At 40.8% G+C, this 20,789-nt stretch overlaps 1 protein-coding gene across 2 annotated transcripts; it reads right to left on the bottom strand.

Moving 5' to 3' along the window:
- Positions 1-167: 167 nt before the first annotated feature.
- Positions 168-20,684, bottom strand: nup58 (nucleoporin 58). 2 transcript variants are annotated; one of them, XM_088283016.1, is made up of 14 exons: positions 20,276-20,684; positions 19,850-20,013; positions 19,659-19,694; positions 18,839-19,117; positions 18,574-18,742; positions 18,255-18,320; positions 17,463-17,637; positions 17,201-17,280; positions 17,009-17,127; positions 16,840-16,922; positions 15,258-15,459; positions 1,949-2,032; positions 1,445-1,543; positions 168-1,183 (listed from the first exon to the last, which is right to left on the bottom strand). In XM_088283016.1, the coding sequence occupies exons 1-14, from the start codon at positions 20,353-20,355 to the stop codon at positions 1,014-1,016; spliced, it is 1,806 nt and encodes a 601-aa protein (XP_088139142.1). In that variant the 5' UTR covers positions 20,356-20,684; the 3' UTR covers positions 168-1,013. The 2 variants fall into 2 exon arrangements, with proteins under 2 accessions (XP_088139142.1, XP_088139143.1); XM_088283017.1 differs by lacking the exon at positions 1,949-2,032 and having other exon boundaries at positions 20,276-20,683.
- Positions 20,685-20,789: the final 105 nt, after the last annotated feature.

Raw genomic sequence — 20,789 nt, 5'->3', positions numbered from 1 at the left:
CAAAGACGCTGGTGAGCTTCATTTCGGTAGAGTGTTGCCCCCATGCGGCTAATGTTAGTATTGCGTTCACGCAAAAAATAAAAAAATAAAATATATATATATATATACGTTAATTGGTGCATATAAGAGTGAAGAAAATGAAGTGATGCTGCAAACAGGCAAAAAAATATATGAAACCTTTTTATTATCAAACATTTTTTTGGGAAAATATTCATACAGATAGTGATTTGAAAATAAAACTACAACAACCAGTAATCATGGACTTTGAAAAAGAAAAAAAAAGCAACAGAGAAACTCATTTTCAATCGTACACATGCACAATAGCAGTCATAGGCCAAAAGTTTAGCATGACAAGTCCGACAGCGCATCTAAATATTTAAATTATCCTGAGATACACTGACATATTGTTGAAATTATGAATTGGTATGCCTAAGTGAAAAAAAAATAGTATACTGATCGCATTTTATGTTGTTATAAAAATAAAAGTATGCCTAGCTGGACGCTTAAGTGGCCAACTATTAAGGCTCTTTCTTTTAAACCTACGTAACTAATTCTCTGGACAGAATTTTGGCCAAAGTCAGAATGCAATAGCTGACCTTACCGAAAGCAATGTGGTAGTTATCTATGACATTTCATTAAATGTCTAAAATGGATTTGGTCCTATATCATAAATGACACTTGATAATGAGAATTATGTAGTTATTGTGCCACACATTTGGCATCACTATTTAAGGACATCTGATCCAAAGGAGACCCATTAAACAAGAGATCAGTTAAAACAGAATGGAATGGAAGCAGGCAGATGACAATAATGAAGGATAGGAAATCCCAGACCAATTTCCAGTGCTAAAACATCCCTAAAGTTTGTCCAGCGATTGTATACTTTTTTTGGGGGGGGGACTCAGACTGTAAAAAAAAAAAAAAAAAAAAAAGTAAAAAAGCTACACAGGCGAAACTTGACAACTGCTCAATTGCAAGCTTTTTTTCTTTTTTTTTTAACTCTTGTCTTGCTTCTATCTCTTGCCCCGTTTATTGCCAGCGGGGGGCTTCTTGAGCTGCAGCAGAGGTGCTCCGGTGCCGAAGCCGGCAGCAGGCGGGTTGGACACACCAAAGGTCAGTCCAGCCGAGGGGTTGATGCCAGGGTTGCTGAAGTTAAAGCCTGACGTGTTGGTACCACCAAAACCTGCAAAAGCACACAGGAAATGTAAAACGGTTAAGGGTGCAGAAAAGCAGCCCATACAGCTACAAATATTTTTTCTGTGACCACTGTGGGCTTTTCTTTCAGTCAGTAAACTATGTGTACATCATATATTATTACAAGTTTCTGTCTTAATTTTAGTAGATTGTACTATTGTGATCATTTCCATGTTGATTTGTTTCATATTAGTTCATTTCATTAAACAGATGGCATTGTGTTCTGTGCAGAGTTCCAGTCCACATGTACCTGCACTCAGACTGCCTCCTGTGGGCTTCGTGGTGGCGGCGAAGGCAAAAGAAGAACTCCCAGTCCCAACCCCGCCAAATCCTGGCCCTGCACCAAAACCTGTGGGAGAGTGAGACAACGGCAGTCAGGCAAAAAAAAGGAGCACATTTTGGACTCGGGTGGGCCTGCACATGCTAGGATGGACTGCAATGAACGCACACAGGCATGACAAAGCCAAGACCAAAGGGAGGGAAAGGGAACTTAAGACTCCACTTGCTGTGCGTTCAGACCGCTTTCCATTTTAGGTTAGTGTTTTTTTTTTTGTTATTTTAAGGGCCATGCATTTAGAAGAGCAGGTAGTCCAAAAAAAAAAGAGGCATAAAAATAGAGTAGCAGCTTTCTGGTGGTGTGAACGCACATATGCCATACACGGAGGCGAAAGTGATAAGCCAAGCTCAGACTCAACACTCAACGCTACCTCACGTCGGGGTGGTTTAAAAAAAAAAAAAAAAGCTGATGCAATACCTCCCAAAGTGGTCGAGCCCAAACTAGTGCCCACTGCAGTGGCAAAGGGGTTGCCAAACCCTCCTCCCAATGGTGCCTGGTTCCCTGCGGCACACGAAGAGAATCTTTACTCCTTTTAAAGCTTTCATTGACAGCATCTTCCCCTACTTACCATACTGATATACAAAAAATACTCAATTAGTTCAAATCAAGTCTCTCCCTATGTTAAATGTTTCCAATTTGAAAAGTGGATCTTAAGGGTACAGTTTTGCATGGGTGAGGTCCACAAAGTGGGACCGCCAAAGTTGAACCTAAGGCAATCTGAAGTCAATTCTCCATATCTTTGAAGTGATTTTTTTCCCTTGAATGTGCCGTTTAGCAGGTCCCCTCTGGTAATTTACATTACATGGCGTCACACGCAAAAAACAAAACAAAAATAAGTCAGAGAAAAGATCAATTCTTTCCTTTAGACCACAGGTGTCAAACCTAAGGCCCGGGGGCCAGATCCGGCCCACCACATCACTTTATGTGGCCCGCGAAGGCAAATCATGCGCGACTGTTTGTGTTGCAAAAATACCAAAATTGCAAATTGTTGTCAATTTTAAAAACGTTAAAATATTGCAAGATTCTTTCTTTACCAATCACTTAAAATTAATTGAATAGTCAAACATTTTTCTTGATTCGGACTTAAAAAATAGTCATCCATCAGTTTGTAGTGTATACATAATATGATAATGATTTATATGGGTTAATTGTCATAACGGCCCACTGAGCGAAACCATAACTATGATGTGGCCCGTTAGAAAAATAAGTTTGACACCCCTGTTTGCGACATTCAGTCACATGAAATTGGAGGTCTGGCCTTTGACTACAAACTCAAACTTTGATTTCTTTTAAGCACGTTTCCCCTCCCATGTAATAGGACTTAAAAAAAAATAATAAATTAAAAAAAAAAATATATATATATACATATATATACATATATATATACATATACACATATATATATACATATACACATATATATATATACATATACATATACACATATATATATACATATTAGAATTAGAATTCCCTTTATTGTCATTGTACTCAAGTGTGCAACGAGATTAGAGGGCTCCCCTCTCCAGTGCAATACAACAATAATACAGACAAATATATAAATTAGATAAATAAATAAGAGAGTGCAAAGGAATTCAGTACTGAATATGGTATATAAAAACACATCACAATGCTGTTCTGCAAGGTAAGGGTGTTCTCGTGTGTGTGTGAGAGTTCAGAATGGAGATGGCTCTCGGAAAGAAACTGTTTCGCAGTCTATTGGTCCTCGATTTGATGCATCTGTAGCGCCTGCCAGAGGGCAACAGGTCGAACAGGTGTGAGTTTGGGTGGGTATTGTCTTTGACGATGTTGAGAGCCCTTCTGAGGCACCGGGCCGTGTAGATGTCCGACAGTGAGGGGAGAGGGCAGCCAATAATATATATACATATATATATATATATATATATACATATATACACATATATACATATATATATACACATATATATATATATACACACATATATACATATATATATATACACATATATATATACACATATATATATAGCTACTTTTGTCGACTGTGTGGGGGAAAAAATGTGGCTAGTTCTTTCACTCCAAAACTTGTCTTTGTTTCTCTCTATGCCATCAAAATATAGTGAATTAGCTTCAGCTGAAAATAAGCAAGGACAACCGTTTCTTGGTTTAAAAAAATCTTTTATTGTCAATTTAATATGCAACTCAATTTACAGAAACAAACAAACAAGTTTAGAACATAACTGGTAGTAGGTTACTAGCTGCTACTGCATTTGACAAGTTTCCAAAGAGTCAAGATTTCAGAGTGAATGAACTAGCTTCTGTTAATTAAAAAAAAGCATCACACTGTTATTGAATATAGTTTAAAAAGGCACACCATATCATATATTAAATATATTGTATCAACAGGCATCGGTTATTATGTTTAAATACAAGTCAAAGCACTGAAGCGTTAAATAAAACAAAGATTTGGCATTTTAGGGCTGTCAGTCACTGTAAACGCGAGTTTTCTAACTAGCAGTTTAAACCACTAATAAAGATTGAGCTTTCCCAGTGTTCTCTTACGTTATCTTGTGAGTAATTCATGCACATTCGTCCGTCTTGAAATGTGTCTCAACAGTTCTCGTTAATTGTCTCAGGCCTCTAAGAAGCCAAATAGACCAAAAAAAAAGTAATAGGAACAGTCTGAAACAGCCAGAGACAGACGTACTGTACTCTAATTAGTGACGAGTGACTTCAAGTACCGAACAGTGTTATCACTAATACAACCAGTGTAATTGTCAAGCCAAGTACAGGTGTGGAAGACATGTTAAAAAAAAAAGATACGTCGAATTAGAAAAATGATAATGACAAAAAGGACAACTTAAAAAACAATTCAGTGTCCCAATTCCTCCGAATGCCAACAACCAGTACTTGATCCAAATAATAACATGAATTCCAAGCGTCAGAACATTTGAGGAGAAAGACAATGCACCAAGTGTAATTATTATTGAACACGACGTTTCAATAGTTCACCAGCATGACTTCTCTCAATTTCAAGCAACCAACGGTAGAACGACAACGTTTCACAATTTAGCCAAGCAAATTGTACTTTCACTTGCAGTCCTGAGTCATTTGGCACATTGGACTTTTACGCGTAACGGCACACATGTAAAGAAGCTTCGGGCCAGCACCATGTGGCATCACGCAGCGCAAAACAACAACCTACGTGTCAACAAGTATTGTTTGTAATGCCATCTCACATCATGTAAACACAGGTCAATAAATACTAAATATTCGGAAAGTCCAAAGAAAGTCAATTAAAAGGAGTCCACCACCCATGTTGCATTCCAGAAAACTGTAAAGTGTATTGGAATATTGCTTTTAGTTTCTACTCGCAAAATGGGGGTAAATACATGTATGCTGACTTCAGAGATGAAGATCCTTGATTTGACAACAATGGCATCACACACACACACCGCAAAGCTGGGGCATCAAAGCCTTGGCACTTTTCCTGTGAAACAGAACCCAACAAAGCGACGATGCGCTCAGAAGCATAAATATTGGCACATCAAAACAATTGGCTTAGTTTTGGCTCTGCGCCACCGCAATGAATTTAAAGTGAAATTAACACGTTTTAACTGCAGACTTCCAACTTTCCAAATCAGGTGAGCAGTGTACACGACTTACAACTGTATACCTTCCACTTTGTAAAATAATGGAGAAAATTTACAACCATAAACCTTCAACCAGATGCTGGACTTCATCCCTCGTGATTCTCTGACAGGCTTCTACTACAACACTCTTTAGTTCTTGCTTGTTCATGGCGCATTTCCCCATCAGTTTTGTCTTGAGCAAATGAAATGCATGCTCAATTGAGTTCGGGTCAGGTAACCGACTTGGTCATTGCTTCACATTCAATTTCTTTGCCATAAAAAAAAAAACTCTTTGGTGGCTTTCACAGCATGATTCATTATAAAACAGCATTCAAAACATAATTCATCCTGCTGTTGTTAGCATTCAATTCAATAAATAAAAGGGAAACAAAGCAGTTCCACTGGCAGGCTTATACGCCCACCTGGCCACCGAACTTGATGAGCAGCCAATTTTTATTTTTTTCCAGAGGCGAAAGGCTTGTTTGTTTCATTTCAAATTCCTTGGGCTGGTGTTTAGAGCCCCAAAAATGAAAATTGTGTTGACGTCCCAATATTTATGGAGCCGACTACCACCTCATCAGTGAATCGTCGTGCCATTGCATGGACATGTACTGCAGCTGACGGAACTGCTACTTTTGCATTTATTTATTGATGTGACTGCTAAAAATCAACAGGATGAATTTTGACCAGAAGCAGAGAGCGAAAACAACCAGTTTTTAAGGTAAAAAGATGGCCAAGTCATTCACCAGACCTGAACCCAACTGAGAATGCATTTCACTTGCTGAAGACAAAACTTAAGGAAAAATGCCCCAAGAAAGCACAGAATTACCAGGAAAGAAATTCAGTTTCTGGAGATGTCTCTGCATTCCAGATTGGTCTTTTAAAAAGTGGGAGGCACATATACTGTCTTGCATTAAATCAGCTGCAAATTAATGCTAAAAGTCTGCCGTTAAAGCAAATCTAGTTTGTTTATTATAAATCCATTGGGGCGGTGTTTAGAGCCAAAAATGTCCCAATATTCATAAACCCATTTTACAAGATTGATAAGTAATTCTCTATTCATCGACATTACTGCAACTCTGTTCCACACACACACGGCATGAGTGTTGTTGCCACTGCCCAAAGAAATGTTTTTCTCAACGTAAAGACCAGCTCATTCCTAGCGTCAGTCGTGTAGTTTAGTTAGTCATTTTTAGGTTAGACGTCGTAAGCTCCAAGTGGGAAATTTCAGATTTAAGGAGGGATAGCGACTAAAATATATAAATACATAAAATATGCGGGATTAATCATTTCAATATGTATTATCTAACTCTTAAATCAATGACTTCTTGAAATGTCTGTTAATAACCTCAGAGAGCTAACGCTGGCTCAAAAAACGGTTTGTTCCCGAGCAGGGCCAGCCTACTGAGTTTGTTAGGGCATATTACGGAAAAATTATTTTATGAAGCGCTCGCAGGGACCACTGGCAGAAGTAGGATTTTTTTTCCCCTTGGGAGGTCCAAGGATATCTTTTTAAACCAAACCAAAAAATCTTCGAAAATCACTGATAAACATTTAATATATTTTCCCTACAGGGGGAAATGTAGACACAAATACAATTTAAACAGCGAAATAACAAAATATGGAAATCATAATTTTGTTTTGTCGCTCCTATCCTTCCATAGAAAGCAGCATGGGAGTAATAAAGAAACAAGCTCCAATATTTCACATGAGCGACGCTCCAAGTGCTTAGCAGCTCTGTGTGCTCTAACGTTTTAAAAAAAAATAATAATAATAATAATTTGTCAGTGTTCACATTGAAATCACTGAACATCAGTCTTTATCAGAGTAAGGTTGATTTTGGTTGGACCAGTAGCTATTTCACAGAAACACGCAAGCTTTGTCTCCAAATATTAGAAAACTATAACCAGATTTGATCAAGTGCATGACCAATAAAGGACTGCTGCTGCCTTTTCAAACCCTCCGAAGTGCAATATTGCCCTGAAACCTGCACATTGCTCGCCAATTCTTCACGAAAAGTTTTCTTCACAATGAAGTCATACAATTGTACACGAGTGTGCCCTGAAGTCATAGTAAACAAGTTGAAATTGGTTTTACTTGGTATGAAGTTGTGCTATGAAGTGAATCAGCTGGGGGAACAATGTGTATAAACATGATCTACAGGTACTGTCATAAAGTATTAGATTAGCATTGAGTTATTTGTGTGAACATCAAAGTCCAACAAATACCTGCTGTATGCTGGACATTGTTACTGGTTGGAATCATATCGCATACTGTGAATTTTAATGTATTAGTGAAAAATGGAATGACTGTCACGATGCTAATAAAATTACTGTAAGGTTTTTTTTGTTTGGGAAGCGGTACCTGTGAGACATGCTTCAGAACCACCATATTTTTGTATGGCATTATCTAAAAAATAGATCTTACATTTTCCTACTAGAAACAATCAAGAGCTTTATTAAAATCAATCGTGTGGTCAGACACAACAGAGACTAAAAGGGAAAATCAAACTAAAGCAGCTGCATCCATATTCACTCAATGTTAGTCAACAAGCCAACCAACTACCTAAATCACTGCAAAACCTCAAACAAAATAATACTGATTGGGTGGGCTCAATTAAAACATGAAATAAAGCGGTGTTCTGTTACGCAGTAAAAGTTGTGTTTGTTTCTGTGTGTCGGTGTTCTGAGACTGTTTGAACATATTCAAATGCCTTTGGTGCTCTCTAGAGGAAATTACGGGTAACTACAACTAATGTGCCTTTTCTTTTTTACAATGCGGAAGTGACGTGCCGTATTGCAAATAGACGACAACAACGCACGACGACGCACGTTTCTCTGCCGTCCTGAGAGATTGCACATGTCTTTATTTCGAGGTTGCATCGCCGGTGCGTATAATTCATTTGTGTTTAAAAGCGGAATTGTTTGGTTTGATGTAGCAAGCAGCAAAGGCTCGTTTCAGCTTTGCAGAGAAAGAAGTGACTTTAAGACTAGAAAAAGCTAAACTGGAAGCGTCTATTGAGTTACTGCAACAAGAGCGAGATGTAGCTTCAGCCATAGCTGAAGCAGAGGTCTTAGAGGCAGCAGCTGCCTCTCAATTAGATGGACGAAGTAATCTATCTCCTTCCGAAACAGCAGATCGTACAAAACAGTATGTCTTGACCCAAGCCGCATTCATAAAAAATGTTTCAGAGCCACCACAAAACAGTGAGACTCCACGACCTTGTAGTCAAAAACATAGTGTGCAAGTCGACAAAGAGAGCGACAAGACATATTTTCCTCAAATTCAGTCTTTCCCGAATTGCAGCTTTTCTCAGCACAATGCAGCAAATAATTTCAGTCATCCTGCCGAACCTGACAATACCAGGTGTTCCCACCAGGTGTCAGCATCTTCTCATCATAATGCTACACCTTACCAACAGCACATAGATAATAATGGTGTTTATGTAAATGACTTTGTTAGGTATTTTGCCCGTAGAGAAATTGTGGCCACAGGACTGCTCCAGTTTAATGATAAGCCTCAAAGTTTCAGAGCATGGAAACGCTCATTCAATAACGCTATCAGAGGATTGGAATTAACTGCAAGTGAAGAGATGGACTTGATGTTAAAGTGGCTTGGTAAAGAATCTGCTGAGCACGCTGAGCGAATCAGAGCCATATACATAAACAATCCTGCTGCTGGCTTAGCAAGGATTTGGAATAGGCTAGAGCAATGTTATGGCTCAGCAGAAGCAATTGAGGACGCGCTATTCAAAAGGATGGACACGTTCTCCAAAATCACAAACAAAGACAGTGTCAAGCTAAGGAAATTTAGCGATTTGCTGATGGAAATGCAATGCGCAAAAGATGAAGGAGACCTTCCGGGCCTCTCATTCCTGGACACAGCCAGAGGAGTAAATCCCCTTGTTCAAAAGCTTCCATTTAACTTGCAGGAAAGGTGGATATCAGTCGGGGCCAACTACAAAACCAAATATCGTGTTCATTACCCACCATTTAAGATTTTTGTAGACTTTGTGACACAAGAAGCAAATGCTAGAAACGACCCAAGCTTTCAGTTTGCTTCTCCTTCTGATTCTCTTCTCAAGACAGAAAAGGCACCTGGGAGAGCATATAAACAAAGGGAAATATCCGTGCACAAAACCGAAGTAGTACCAGGCTCTGACTCAGACACACAAGCAAACGCAGACAGGAGAATGGCCAATGATAAACTTTGTCCTTTACACAGAAAGAATCATCCTCTAAGCAAATGTAGAACATTTCGGATGAAGCCACTACATGAGAGAAAAACGTTCCTGAAGGAGAACCACATCTGCTACAAATGCTGCAACTCTTCCAAGCATATGGCTAAAGACTGTATGGTGCAAGTACAATGTTCTGAGTGTGATAGCAATAAACATTGTGCTGCTCTTCACCCAAGCCCAGCTCCATGGCAGAAAGAGGCTGAAACGGCATCAGAGCATGGCGGGGAGCCGGTTGCCACAGAGTCAACTTCCGCAGAGCCTGACGTGATAGCCTCCAAATGCACTCAGGTTTGTGGTAAGAGCGAGTCAGGTAGATCATGCTCTAAAATCTGCCTTGTGAAAGTGTCCCCTGCAGTCTGTCCAAGCAAAGCAGTACGGCTTTATGCCATTCACGATGAACAAAGTAATAGATCATTAGTTCGCTCAGAGTTTTTTGAGTTGTTCAATGATTTGGGTCCAAGCTCTCCCTACTCACTACGTACCTGTTCAGGTGTTAAAGACACAATGGGTAGGAGAGCCACTGGCTATGTAGTGGAGGCTTTAGATGGTACAGTCCACATCCCACTCCCTAGCCTCATCAAATGCAAAGATATCCCAAATGATAGGGATGAAATACCAACTCCAAATGCAGCAAAGCATCACAGTCACCTAAAATCTGTGGCTCATCTCATTCCCGAACTGGACTCCAATGCACAAATTCTAATGCTCCTTGGACGGGACGTAGTAAGAGTACACAAAGTCCGCAAACAGATAAGTGGCCCTCACAACGCACCCTATGCGCAAAAATTAGATCTTGGATGGGTCATAGTAGGAAAAGTGTGTCTGGGAGGCGTGCACAAAACATTGGCAGTGAAGACTCTCTTTACTAGTGCGACAGAAAAAGGCCGCCCGACAATGTTTGAGCCATGTCCTAACGTGTACCATGTAAAAGAGAAGCATTGTGACTTACAAGTTCCTTTTAACAGCCAGCTTGAATACAGCACGGCATGTGAACCCGACCATTTAGGATGCAACGTGTTCAGACAAACAAGGTTTGACAACCACATCTCACACTCCATTCAAGACAAAGCCTTTCTAAAAACGATGGAGGAAGGCCTAGCAAAGGACAAAGACAGCAACTGGACTGCTCCATTGCGGTTCAAGTCATCACGTCCGAAACTGCCCAACAACCGATCACAAGCACTCACCCGCCTTATGTCACTGCTTCGTAACTTCAAAAGGAAAGAGGAAATGAAGGAACACTTCCTTAGCTTCATGGACAAGATGTTTAAAAAGGGGCACGCAGAAATTGCTCCTCCTTTAAAAGACGGAGAGGAATGTTGGTATTTGCCACTGTTTGGCATCTACCATCCGAGAAAACCTAAGCAGATTAGAGTAGTCTTTGATAGCAGCGCCAAGCATGAAGGTGTGTCATTAAACGACGTGTTGTTAACAGGACCAGACCTTAACAACTCACTGCTGGGAGTATTGATGCGCTTCAGAAGGGAAAGAGTTGCATTTACAGCGGACATTGAACAAATGTTTTACTGCTTCAGAGTTCGAGAGGAAGACAAGAACTACTTGCGCTTTTTGTGGTTCCACGACAATGATCTGTCGAAAGACATTACAGAGTATCGAATGACCGTTCATGTCTTTGGGAACACACCTTCTCCAGCAGTCGCCATTTACGGCTTACACCAGTCTGTCCTACAGTGTGAGCCAGAGTGCGATCCAGACGTTAGACAGTTCATCACTCGCGACTTTTACGTGGACGACGGGCTCAAATCCCTACCAACTGTAGAAGAGGCTGTGTCACTTTTACAAAGAACCCGTGACACACTTGCAAAATCGAACCTAAGATTGCATAAAATTGCAACAAACAGAAAGGAAGTTTTGGAAGCTTTCCCATCTCAAGACCATGCGAAAGATCTGAAAGACTTGGACTTTGAAGCCGACTCTGTTCCCATGAAGCGTAGTCTAGGCATTCTTTGGGACATTAAGAGGGATTGTTTTACCCTCAGAACATCAGATGAGACTAAGCCCTTTACAAAGCGTGGAGTTTTATCAACAATAAACAGCCTTTATGATCCATTAGGCTTCGTAGCGCCAGTCACTATTCAGGGAAAGTACATCCTCCGTGAGCTTACTGTTGAAAATGGCGATTGGGATGCTCCACTGCCGCCGGAAATGGAAGAAATTTGGTCACTTTGGAAAGACTCACTTAAACAGTTGGCAGAACTGTCGATCCCAAGAGTGTATACAGACGTTTCCCCCTCTAGTGCTCTAAAAAATGAGCTGTGTGTTTTCTCCGACGCATCTACCATGGCAATTGCAGCAGTAGCCTATCTAAAAGTTACAGATGCTCAGGGAGACTGTCATGTTGGCTTTGTTATGGGCAAATCAAAGTTAGCACCACGCCCAGATCAGACCATACCAAGATTGGAACTTAGTGCTGCTGTGTTAGCAGTACAGCTCGCAGATCTAATTTCAGATGAACTTGACCTTGAGTTAGACAACACTACATTTTACTCGGACAGTAAAGTTGTCTTGGGTTATATTTACAATGAGACACGTAGATTTTATGTCTATGTTAGCAACCGTGTCAACAGAATCCGCAGGTCATCCCAGCCAAGTCAGTGGCATTACATAGTCAGTAGTCAGAACCCCGCAGATCACGCTACTCGTCCAGTTACTGTGTATCAACTGCCTCTTACTAACTGGCTCACTGGCCCAGACATTCTGTTCCAGAGTCAAAAACCTGATAATGACACTCATGACCTAGTTGAGCCTAACACTGATGCAGAAGTCAGACCTAAAGTGTCCACACTTAAAACCATTGCCAGCACTAAACAACTTGGCTCTCACAGGTTTTCAAAGTTTTCCACTTGGAAATCTCTCATTCGTGCACTCGCTCGTCTCTTGCACATAAGTCACAATTCCAACTCATCCTCTCGTGGGCCTAAACAGTGCCGTGGCTGGCACTACTGTCAAACAGGGCCCACTCTAACTGAGCTTAATCAAGCCCAAAATGTTGCCATCCGAGCAGTGCAACAGGACATGTATGCAGAAGAGATCAAGTGTATACATAGACGAGACAAACTTTCTAAAACCAGTCCTTTAAAGAACTTGGATCCCTGCTTGGATACAAATGGACTCCTCCGTGTAGGCGGTCGCATTACTAACGCAAGCATCAACGGAAACGAAAAGAACCCCATCATCATTCCTGGTCACCATCATATTTCGACGCTTCTCATTAGACACTACCATGAACAAACTCGTCACCAAGGTCGTTTGTTCACAGAAGGAGCGGTACGTGCTGCAGGATGGTGCATTGTTGGAGGCAAGAGGAAGGTCAGCACAATCATCTTCCATTGTGTCACTTGCAAACGCCTCAGAGCTCCTCTAAGTACACAGAAAATGGCTAACCTCCCTCCAGACCGTATCTCAACTGACCCTCCATTCACAAACGTGGGCTTAGATGTGTTTGGCCCATGGTTTGTTTCTTCGACGAGAACCCGAGGACACCTTATCCAAAACAAAAGGTGGGCCGTCATATTCACATGCTTAAGTATAAGAGCAGTCCACAGAGAAGTGGTGGAGTCACTAGACACAGCAAGTTTTGTAAATGCACTTCGACGGTTTTTGGCTATTAGAGGACCTGTAAAAACCATTCGCTCTGATCGGGGCACAAACTTTGTCAGTGCATGCAAAGAACTCAAAATCCCCTCGAACATGGACAATGCAGCTGTACAAGCTTACTTGAAAGAACAAGACTGTACATGGATCTTTAATCCACCTCATGCTTCCCATTTTGGTGGGTCGTGGGAAAGGATGATCGGTCTTGCGCGGAGAATATTGGACACTATGTTCTTCCAACTCAAGAACACTAAACTCACTCACGAGGTTCTTGTCACCTTTATGGCAGAGCTGTCAGCCATTATAAACGCTAGGCCCATTGTTCCCGTGTCAGCTGACCCGAGTGACCCACTCATTCTGACTCCGGCTACCTTGCTCACTCAGAAAGGAACCTCTCTTCAAGCACCAGCAGGCAACTTCTCGGTGTCGGACCTCTACAAGTGTCAGTGGCGCCAGGTTCAACACCTGTCAAACACCTTTTGGGACAAATGGAAGAGGGAGTATTTGCCTACACTACAGCCACGCCGTAAGTGGCAGTCTGCCCAACCTAACATCTCCCCAGGGAGTACAGTTGTGCTCAAGGACAGTCGTATGCCTAGGAACGAATGGCCTCTTGGACTCATAACACAGGTGTTTCCTTCAAAAGATGGTAAAGTCCGGACAGTAGAGGTTAAAGTCGCTAAGACACATGGGACTAAAGTGTTTACTAGACCTATCTCTGAAGTTGTTGTGTTGATTGCGTCTTAACACGTATAAGGTTATTTAGTGGCGTCATATCACGCCAGACGGGTGTAGTCAACAAGCCAACCAACTACCTAAATCACTGCAAAACCTCAAACAAAATAATACTGATTGGGTGGGCTCAATTAAAACATGAAATAAAGCGGTGTTCTGTTACGCAGTAAAAGTTGTGTTTGTTTCTGTGTGTCGGTGTTCTGAGACTGTTTGAACATATTCAAATGCATTTGGTTCTCTCTAGAGGAAATTACGGGTAACTACAATGCGGAAGTGACGTGCCGTATTGCAAATAGACAACAACGCACGACGACGCACGTTTCTCTGCCATCCTGAGAGATTGCACATGTCTTTATTTCGAGGTTGCATCGCCGGTGCGTATAATTCATTTGTGTTTAAAAGCGGAATTGTTTGGTTTGATGTATATTTGCCGGCTGTAATTTTCAAATTGGCCGTAGCAGTGTTGTTTGTAGCTTGCTACTCACGAACAGGAGAGTGGTTAAGATGGCGTCTAGGATGCTTATATACAGCATAATGTGATGTACAATATGTTTATACATTTTGTAATTGTATTTCATTTCTGATTTTCACAGTTTTACCCTTTTGTGTATCAGTAAACCTGCTTTGACAACAGCCACGTCTGCAGAGTCATTGATATAAGAAAGGTGTTCCTCGCTATAACGGCACAAGCGGAGTTGTCAGTTCAGTATTTATATTCTTGTCCATTTTTTGTGACGGTCCAATTATTAGTAGTGCTCCAATCAGCCACCGATTATGACCGGCCCATTTTTGTTTAAAAGTATCTGATCGGGGTAAGTCGATCAATGACAATCACCAAAAAAAAACAAAAAACGATCGCATCGAAAGAATCCTTAAAGGCGTCTCATCCCATGTAAATTTTCTCCTCTTATTATTACAAAGAATCTAACATGAAATCTGCTTTTACTTTGGAAAACAATGAACGGCATTTGTCTTAATTTTCTGATAAGTTTACAGACCAAACTAGTAGCCAAATAATGTGTGTGTACTGTTGATTTGAAATATTCTGGTTTTGTATAAAAAGAATGAAAATATGGATAGATTTTTTTGTTTTGTTTTTAATGTGATTATATTGTAGATCTGAATGAGCTTTTGTTAGCATAACCGATCAGAGCACCCCTAATTATCATTTTCCCCTTTTCAACGTCACATCAGTTCCCAGTGAAACCAACAATAATATATCCTCTCTGGTATTGTACAGTAAGGCGCATTAGATAAATCAAATTAATCCAGCCCATAAAAGTGAGGCGTCTGAGATATGACAGTAAGGCAGAAAACTATTTCCAGTCAGGAGAAACATGTTTTTCCTCTTTCCCTTTTTTCTAGGTGATTCCTACAAACTGCAACCTGGATTTTTTTTTTCTTTATCAGTTTTCCTCCTTTCTTCCTACACCAATATAAATATGTATTACTTCAATAAACGGCGTTCTTTCCAACCTTCCAAACTAGATGAGAACATTCTAAAACTTGTAGGCAGTCAGACCTGGAGTTGGCTGCTGTTGCTGGGTCAGTGTGGCTGCCATGGCAACCGCTGCAGCATTTGGAACACTTGAGAATGGGGCCGGACCGGTGGTAACGCGCGGCGTGTTCTGCCATTTCCTGTTGGACGCCCGTTTGGACTCAAAGACGTCAGTCGAGTCCTCCAAATAGGCCCGGCGGTAGGAGAGGTACTGGTGCTTCAAGATCTAAAATGCAAGTAAATAGAAAAACGGCAGCCGTTGATATTATTTTCTCAAAGAGTTCAGACTTCAATCTTGAGTGGCATCACATGACACTTGAGCAAATCTTATGAGACTTCAGCTCAGCCATCCATTTTCAATGCATTCAAATCCACGAGGGTGTTTGACTTTTTCTTTGCCTTTTTTATTTGTGACACCACCACAGAAGAGTAGCAATGATGGCACAAAAGTGTGGTGAAATAGACCTGGAAAAAGACCTTGTACAATAGGAAAGCTTCTAGTAGGGCAATACAATATAGAGAGTCAATAAACTTGTGATTGTCAAAATGTGCAAAAGCTCCCTCTGGTATAATGTGGGGTGAAAAAACCCCCAACAAAAACAAAATAATCAAGTTGAAATTTTACAGTATCTTACAATGTCTGTTTGCAAACATGTAGGTACAAGTCATTGTCAAGTCTTACATTTCAGTTGAATCATTCAGTAGTAAGGGCGTTACAAAAAAATTGGATTGCAAAATCACTTTTGCTTTAAAAGATGCAAGTGCCTCTCATGGAACCGAATCGGTGCACTTTAAAATATATAGATTCACATATCGCATCTCTTTTTTGAGAGCTGTGTCTTTGAAGGAAATTACATATTTACAGTACAGACACATTCCTTCAAATGTAAAATGACAACAAAAAGAAGTCATCGCATTATAGCCACTCGAACTGAGCCATACCATATCGAATTGAAATCAAACTAAGACGAACCGAATCCAATTGTTCTACTTTCAAATCGAACCGTCTTTGAATTATTTCCCAGCCAACCTATCTAAAACAATATTGAATCGTCTTTTCACCCCAATTAAGTAGATTTTCTGATTGGGTTATATTAACGCGCAATAATAATACGTAAACTGTTGAAACATGTTACAGTGTCTTTAAATAATATTTGATATACGTTTAAACAAAACTCTGTTTTTTGGCACACACTAGTACCGTTGTGTATTTTAATGTTGGTCATTTTGATGGTATTTGGATAGCTATCAGGAAGATATTATTAGAGGTGCTACTTGGTGTAAAAGGTTTTAGAACCACTGCACTAAATATCAGGTAACAATTCCATCTTCTGTACTTCAAAAGGCGCATAGGTTTGCTTTATTTTAATTTTACTGCACAGGGGTTAATTTATTTCGACATTCTAGTTAAGAATGTTACCATGTTATATAAAGCACTGCATGTATAGTTAATTAAGATTTTATGATGGCCGAGAAGGAATGGAAATGGTCAGAAAATATTAAAACTGAATTTATCATGCTTGGCTTTCTTGGAATCTGAACATTTATCATGTCAGCATAAAGACGTTTAAAGGTGAATCAGTCTTTCCACAAAGTTTGTGCTGACCTTTACATTCTCATGGACAGACTGGAGCTGGGCAGCCTGGGCAACAAACGTCTGGTACAATTTCTGCATGGCCATGGTCAGGTCTGGGAAGAGGAGTTTTTTAAAAAAAATAGTTTAGAGAATAAAAAAATAACAGATGATGCAGTTTGTGAGTTTTAAGGCCTCTGACCCTGAGGAGTGATGTGCGAGCCGCTACTCTGTGTGGTCAGGTGGTTCTCCAGCTCTTCGATCTGCTGTCGGTACTGCTGCAGTTGCACCTCAAATTGCTCTACCAGGCAGCGGAAATAACTAAAAAGAAAAAAAAAAAAAACATTTTGGGACCATGAATAAAAGCTTAAAGAGGTTGTGATGTGTTACTTACTCTGAAGGAGCAGTGTTTTCATGCTGAAGTCCAGGGGGGGTCTTTTGCGTGCGAAGTGCGACATCAGCATTTTTCAGCTCCTTAAATTGAGAAAGGAGGGTGAATAGAATATTTCAATATATTCTAAATTCAAGGATTTTAATTTGAAATGTCAGCACACGGAGAGATTTTTAGTGCATGTATGATTTGCATTGGATTAAATATACTAGTAATGCGTGCATCTGAGATCAAAAATGTAAAAGTGATGTCTGCCAGTAGCTACCTGTGCAGTCTCGAGTTTTAACTTGTCAATGGCCAGAGCCTGACGCTGCAGGCCACTGGCACTGACAGAGAGGAGCTGCTTGAGGGTCTTGATGTCATCCTGGACTTTGGATATTGCCTTCGACGTCATCCTGCTGATGTCCTCCTGAACCTGTTTCTGCTCTTTGACAAACTTTCTGGAAAAGGAAAGAAAGAAATGAAACAGATCATTTTAGAATGAATCTATTTTGATTAAGAAATAAAACACACACATGGAAAACAAATGTCTGCACATTTCTTTATTAATTAAATAAAAATCCGCAATTGATACAGAATTACTTTTCCGTAGGGCTTCCACAAACCATTATTTTTTTTAAATTACAAACAGAAGTTACGATAAGTCGACTAATCAGATAATCGTATGAAGTATATTTGGTGGAATGTGCCCGAACATTTTGGACTCTGTTGCTAACTTTAAGTATCGGTTACTTTTGTTGACATCACGGATGACCGGGACACATACAACTTATACAGCCATCGCGAGAAGTGCGACTTGAGGCAGTTTGGAGAGAAAAATAAAGCGCCAAATAAATAATTATATAAGCTAAACACTGCGACTAATAAATAAAATGACGATTTTGATTGTCAACATTGTCGTGACTAGTCGACAATTGACAGTAAATTTTTTTTTCATTAAGAGCGGGTAACAACAAATTTGTCCACAAGTATATGATAATTTAAAATGTGACCATGAAGTCCAGTGTCCAAGATAAATTTGCAAAGCACAGTGGATGCATTTACGATTTATACTTACTGGAAATTCTCAACATCTTGACAAATGACTGGAGGCAGGTTCTCATCCTTTAAAGCTTTACTGTCCCTTAGAGGAAAAGAAAGACAATTTAGTGCCTGTTATGACAAAGACGGGAGGTGCAAATTAACTCATGAATGCATTGCAGTGCACCTGTCTCATGTCTGTAGATACTTATTCATGGAACAACACTAAAAAAGCAATGTTGCTACAATGTAGTCAGTGTACAGCTGGTATAACAGTGTAAATTTAAGTTACCTTAACAGTTGCAAACTATTTTGTCAAGGTTGCAAGACAGTATGTACAGTGGTCAACAACTTACTGGGCATTGGCTCCAGATGAGGTGTCACTCTTCTTCTCAGAGGAGGCACTAAAGTCAACCCCACCCAAGCCAATACTGGGAGCAGGGGCTGCCGTCGCTGCTGTTGAAGTGCTTAATAAAGAGCCTAATGTTAGCCCCCCTCCTCCTCCAAGAGTGGTCTGACCCAAACCTGGAATATACAATACAATACAACTTTATACAATGAACAGATGTGCCGATGTAACATTTTGAATCACATTTAGGTTTTCATTTTATGTTCGCTTACCTGTGGCCACCGTACTAGAAAAGAGACCACCGCCCAACGAAGGAACCGTCGCGAGAGCTGCCGTGGTTGTCGTGCTGCCGAGGCCGAGTCCGAAACCTGCCGCCCCGGGCTGCTGTGGCGCCGTCGACGTCAGGACAGAGCCAAATGTTAAACCTGCTCCAGTGGGAACAGATGCCGAAGTGGTGATAGCAGTGGTGAGGGAGAACGGCGCAGCTGAGCCAGTGGGTTTGTTGAAGGCAAGGCTGAAGCCAGTTGAGGCTGTTGTAGAAGCTGGAGCCCCTGGACACAGGCAAGATTTACATATTAAAATAATGTGATTTAAGGAATGGTGGATTTTTGTTAGGATATGTCACCAATTTTGTGTATTCATAATCATTTGACTTGTGCACAAATATGAGTCTCTGGGAGCCTGCCTACCCATTAAGTGTGAAATGAAACAACAACAGCGTAAATATTTTACGATTTGCCTGAAACTAAGCTTGTGAGAGAGCCATCATGCACACGATTTACATAATACCTGCAGAGTTTCTCCACTCATAACATGATCAGCTAGGCTGGGCAAAGATCTGGAGCCGCTTTCAAGCAATAAGCGCCAGTAAGTAGAGCTGCATTAAACTTTGCTGGATGCACAGATTAGCTTTAACTAACAGTGATTGAAGATATCTGTTTGCTGTGTGAAGTTGTCAACACGACACACGAACTGCTGCATCAACTAGAAAACCTTTGCAGGTCACCTCACATTTTGCTGGTAAACTACATATCAATGGACTGGATTTTGTCAGTGAATCTATTCGAGGATTGTTTTGAAACACAGGCTCACCTAATGTTAGTCCAGCAGTGGGAGCAGCAGCAGTGCCTGTAATCAAAAATAGGTTTACAGGCTTCAGTTAGCATTTAAATCGTAAGGCAACGCCACAGATAGATAGATAGACACACAGTTCTAGGTAGATAGATCAAACAATGCAATTCCTCTACTGCAGCTAAGAAGGTGGTTGCAGTGGTGCGGCTTACCTGCAGCAGGCGTGTTGAATGAAAACCCTCCAGGTGGTTTCTGACCAAAGAGACTTCCTCCTAGGCCAAGAGATGGCGTGCTGCTGGTGGTCGTAGCAGGAGTGGCAGCGGCGGTACCCAATGTATTTCCAAACGAGAAGCCACCAGTACTGGCCGCAGGGGCACTGAAAGCAACAGTGTTATAATTTCTTCAGTTCTCATCTGACGAATCATTACATATTTTACTAACAGGGGTGGTTACGTAGTCGGGGCAATTTTTAATTTTAGATTATCTCAAAAGTGCATGACGCACAATGACGACTCATTCATAAAAGTCCCTCGTGGTAGGAGTCGTTGATATTTTACAAGGCATCTCAAACAAGTACAGGGGGATGTTGTCTACTTAGGCTACGCTAATATTAGCCAAGTAGTATTGGTTTCAATTACCTGGTTGCTGCTCCAAATGCAAATCCCCCTCCAGCGTTGGTGGAACCGAGTGTTCCCGTCCCGAAGTTAAATCCAGACATTGTCGTTTAAGCATTAAACACTTTCAAGTCACCCTCCAAGTACTTTTGCCACATTAGCAGGGCGGCAGCGAGCAAGTTAGCTTCGCAAAAATGCCCGCGTGTGGGCCACAGTCGTACGATTTGACCATAAAATGATATTTTTTACATACACCATGACTTTCAAACAACTGCACTGTAGTCTAGTCGTTTTTCACTGCATGTCTCATCCACGCGTATCGCGTTTAGATATCAAAGCGTGACAAATATCTAAGGTGAAATCCACGCATGGTGTGGATTTTCCTATTCCCCGCCTGCTGCTAACCAGACGCTATTGCATTTTGGGTAGACTTACCGTTAACTACATTACCCAGCATGCCGTTCTCCTACTCACGTGACGTATGATAAAAGCTCGCGATAAAGGCGTAATGAGTGCAAGAGTTTCTTTTCGAAATAAT

This window comes from Idiotropiscis lumnitzeri, chromosome 19 (genome assembly GCF_059441095.1).
Source record: "Idiotropiscis lumnitzeri isolate Australia: NSW breed Sydney's pygmy pipehorse chromosome 19, RoL_Ilum_1.0, whole genome shotgun sequence".
In the NCBI taxonomy this organism is placed as follows: Eukaryota; Metazoa; Chordata; class Actinopteri; order Syngnathiformes; family Syngnathidae; genus Idiotropiscis; species Idiotropiscis lumnitzeri.
This window is presented reverse-complemented; position numbering and strand designations above follow the sequence as displayed.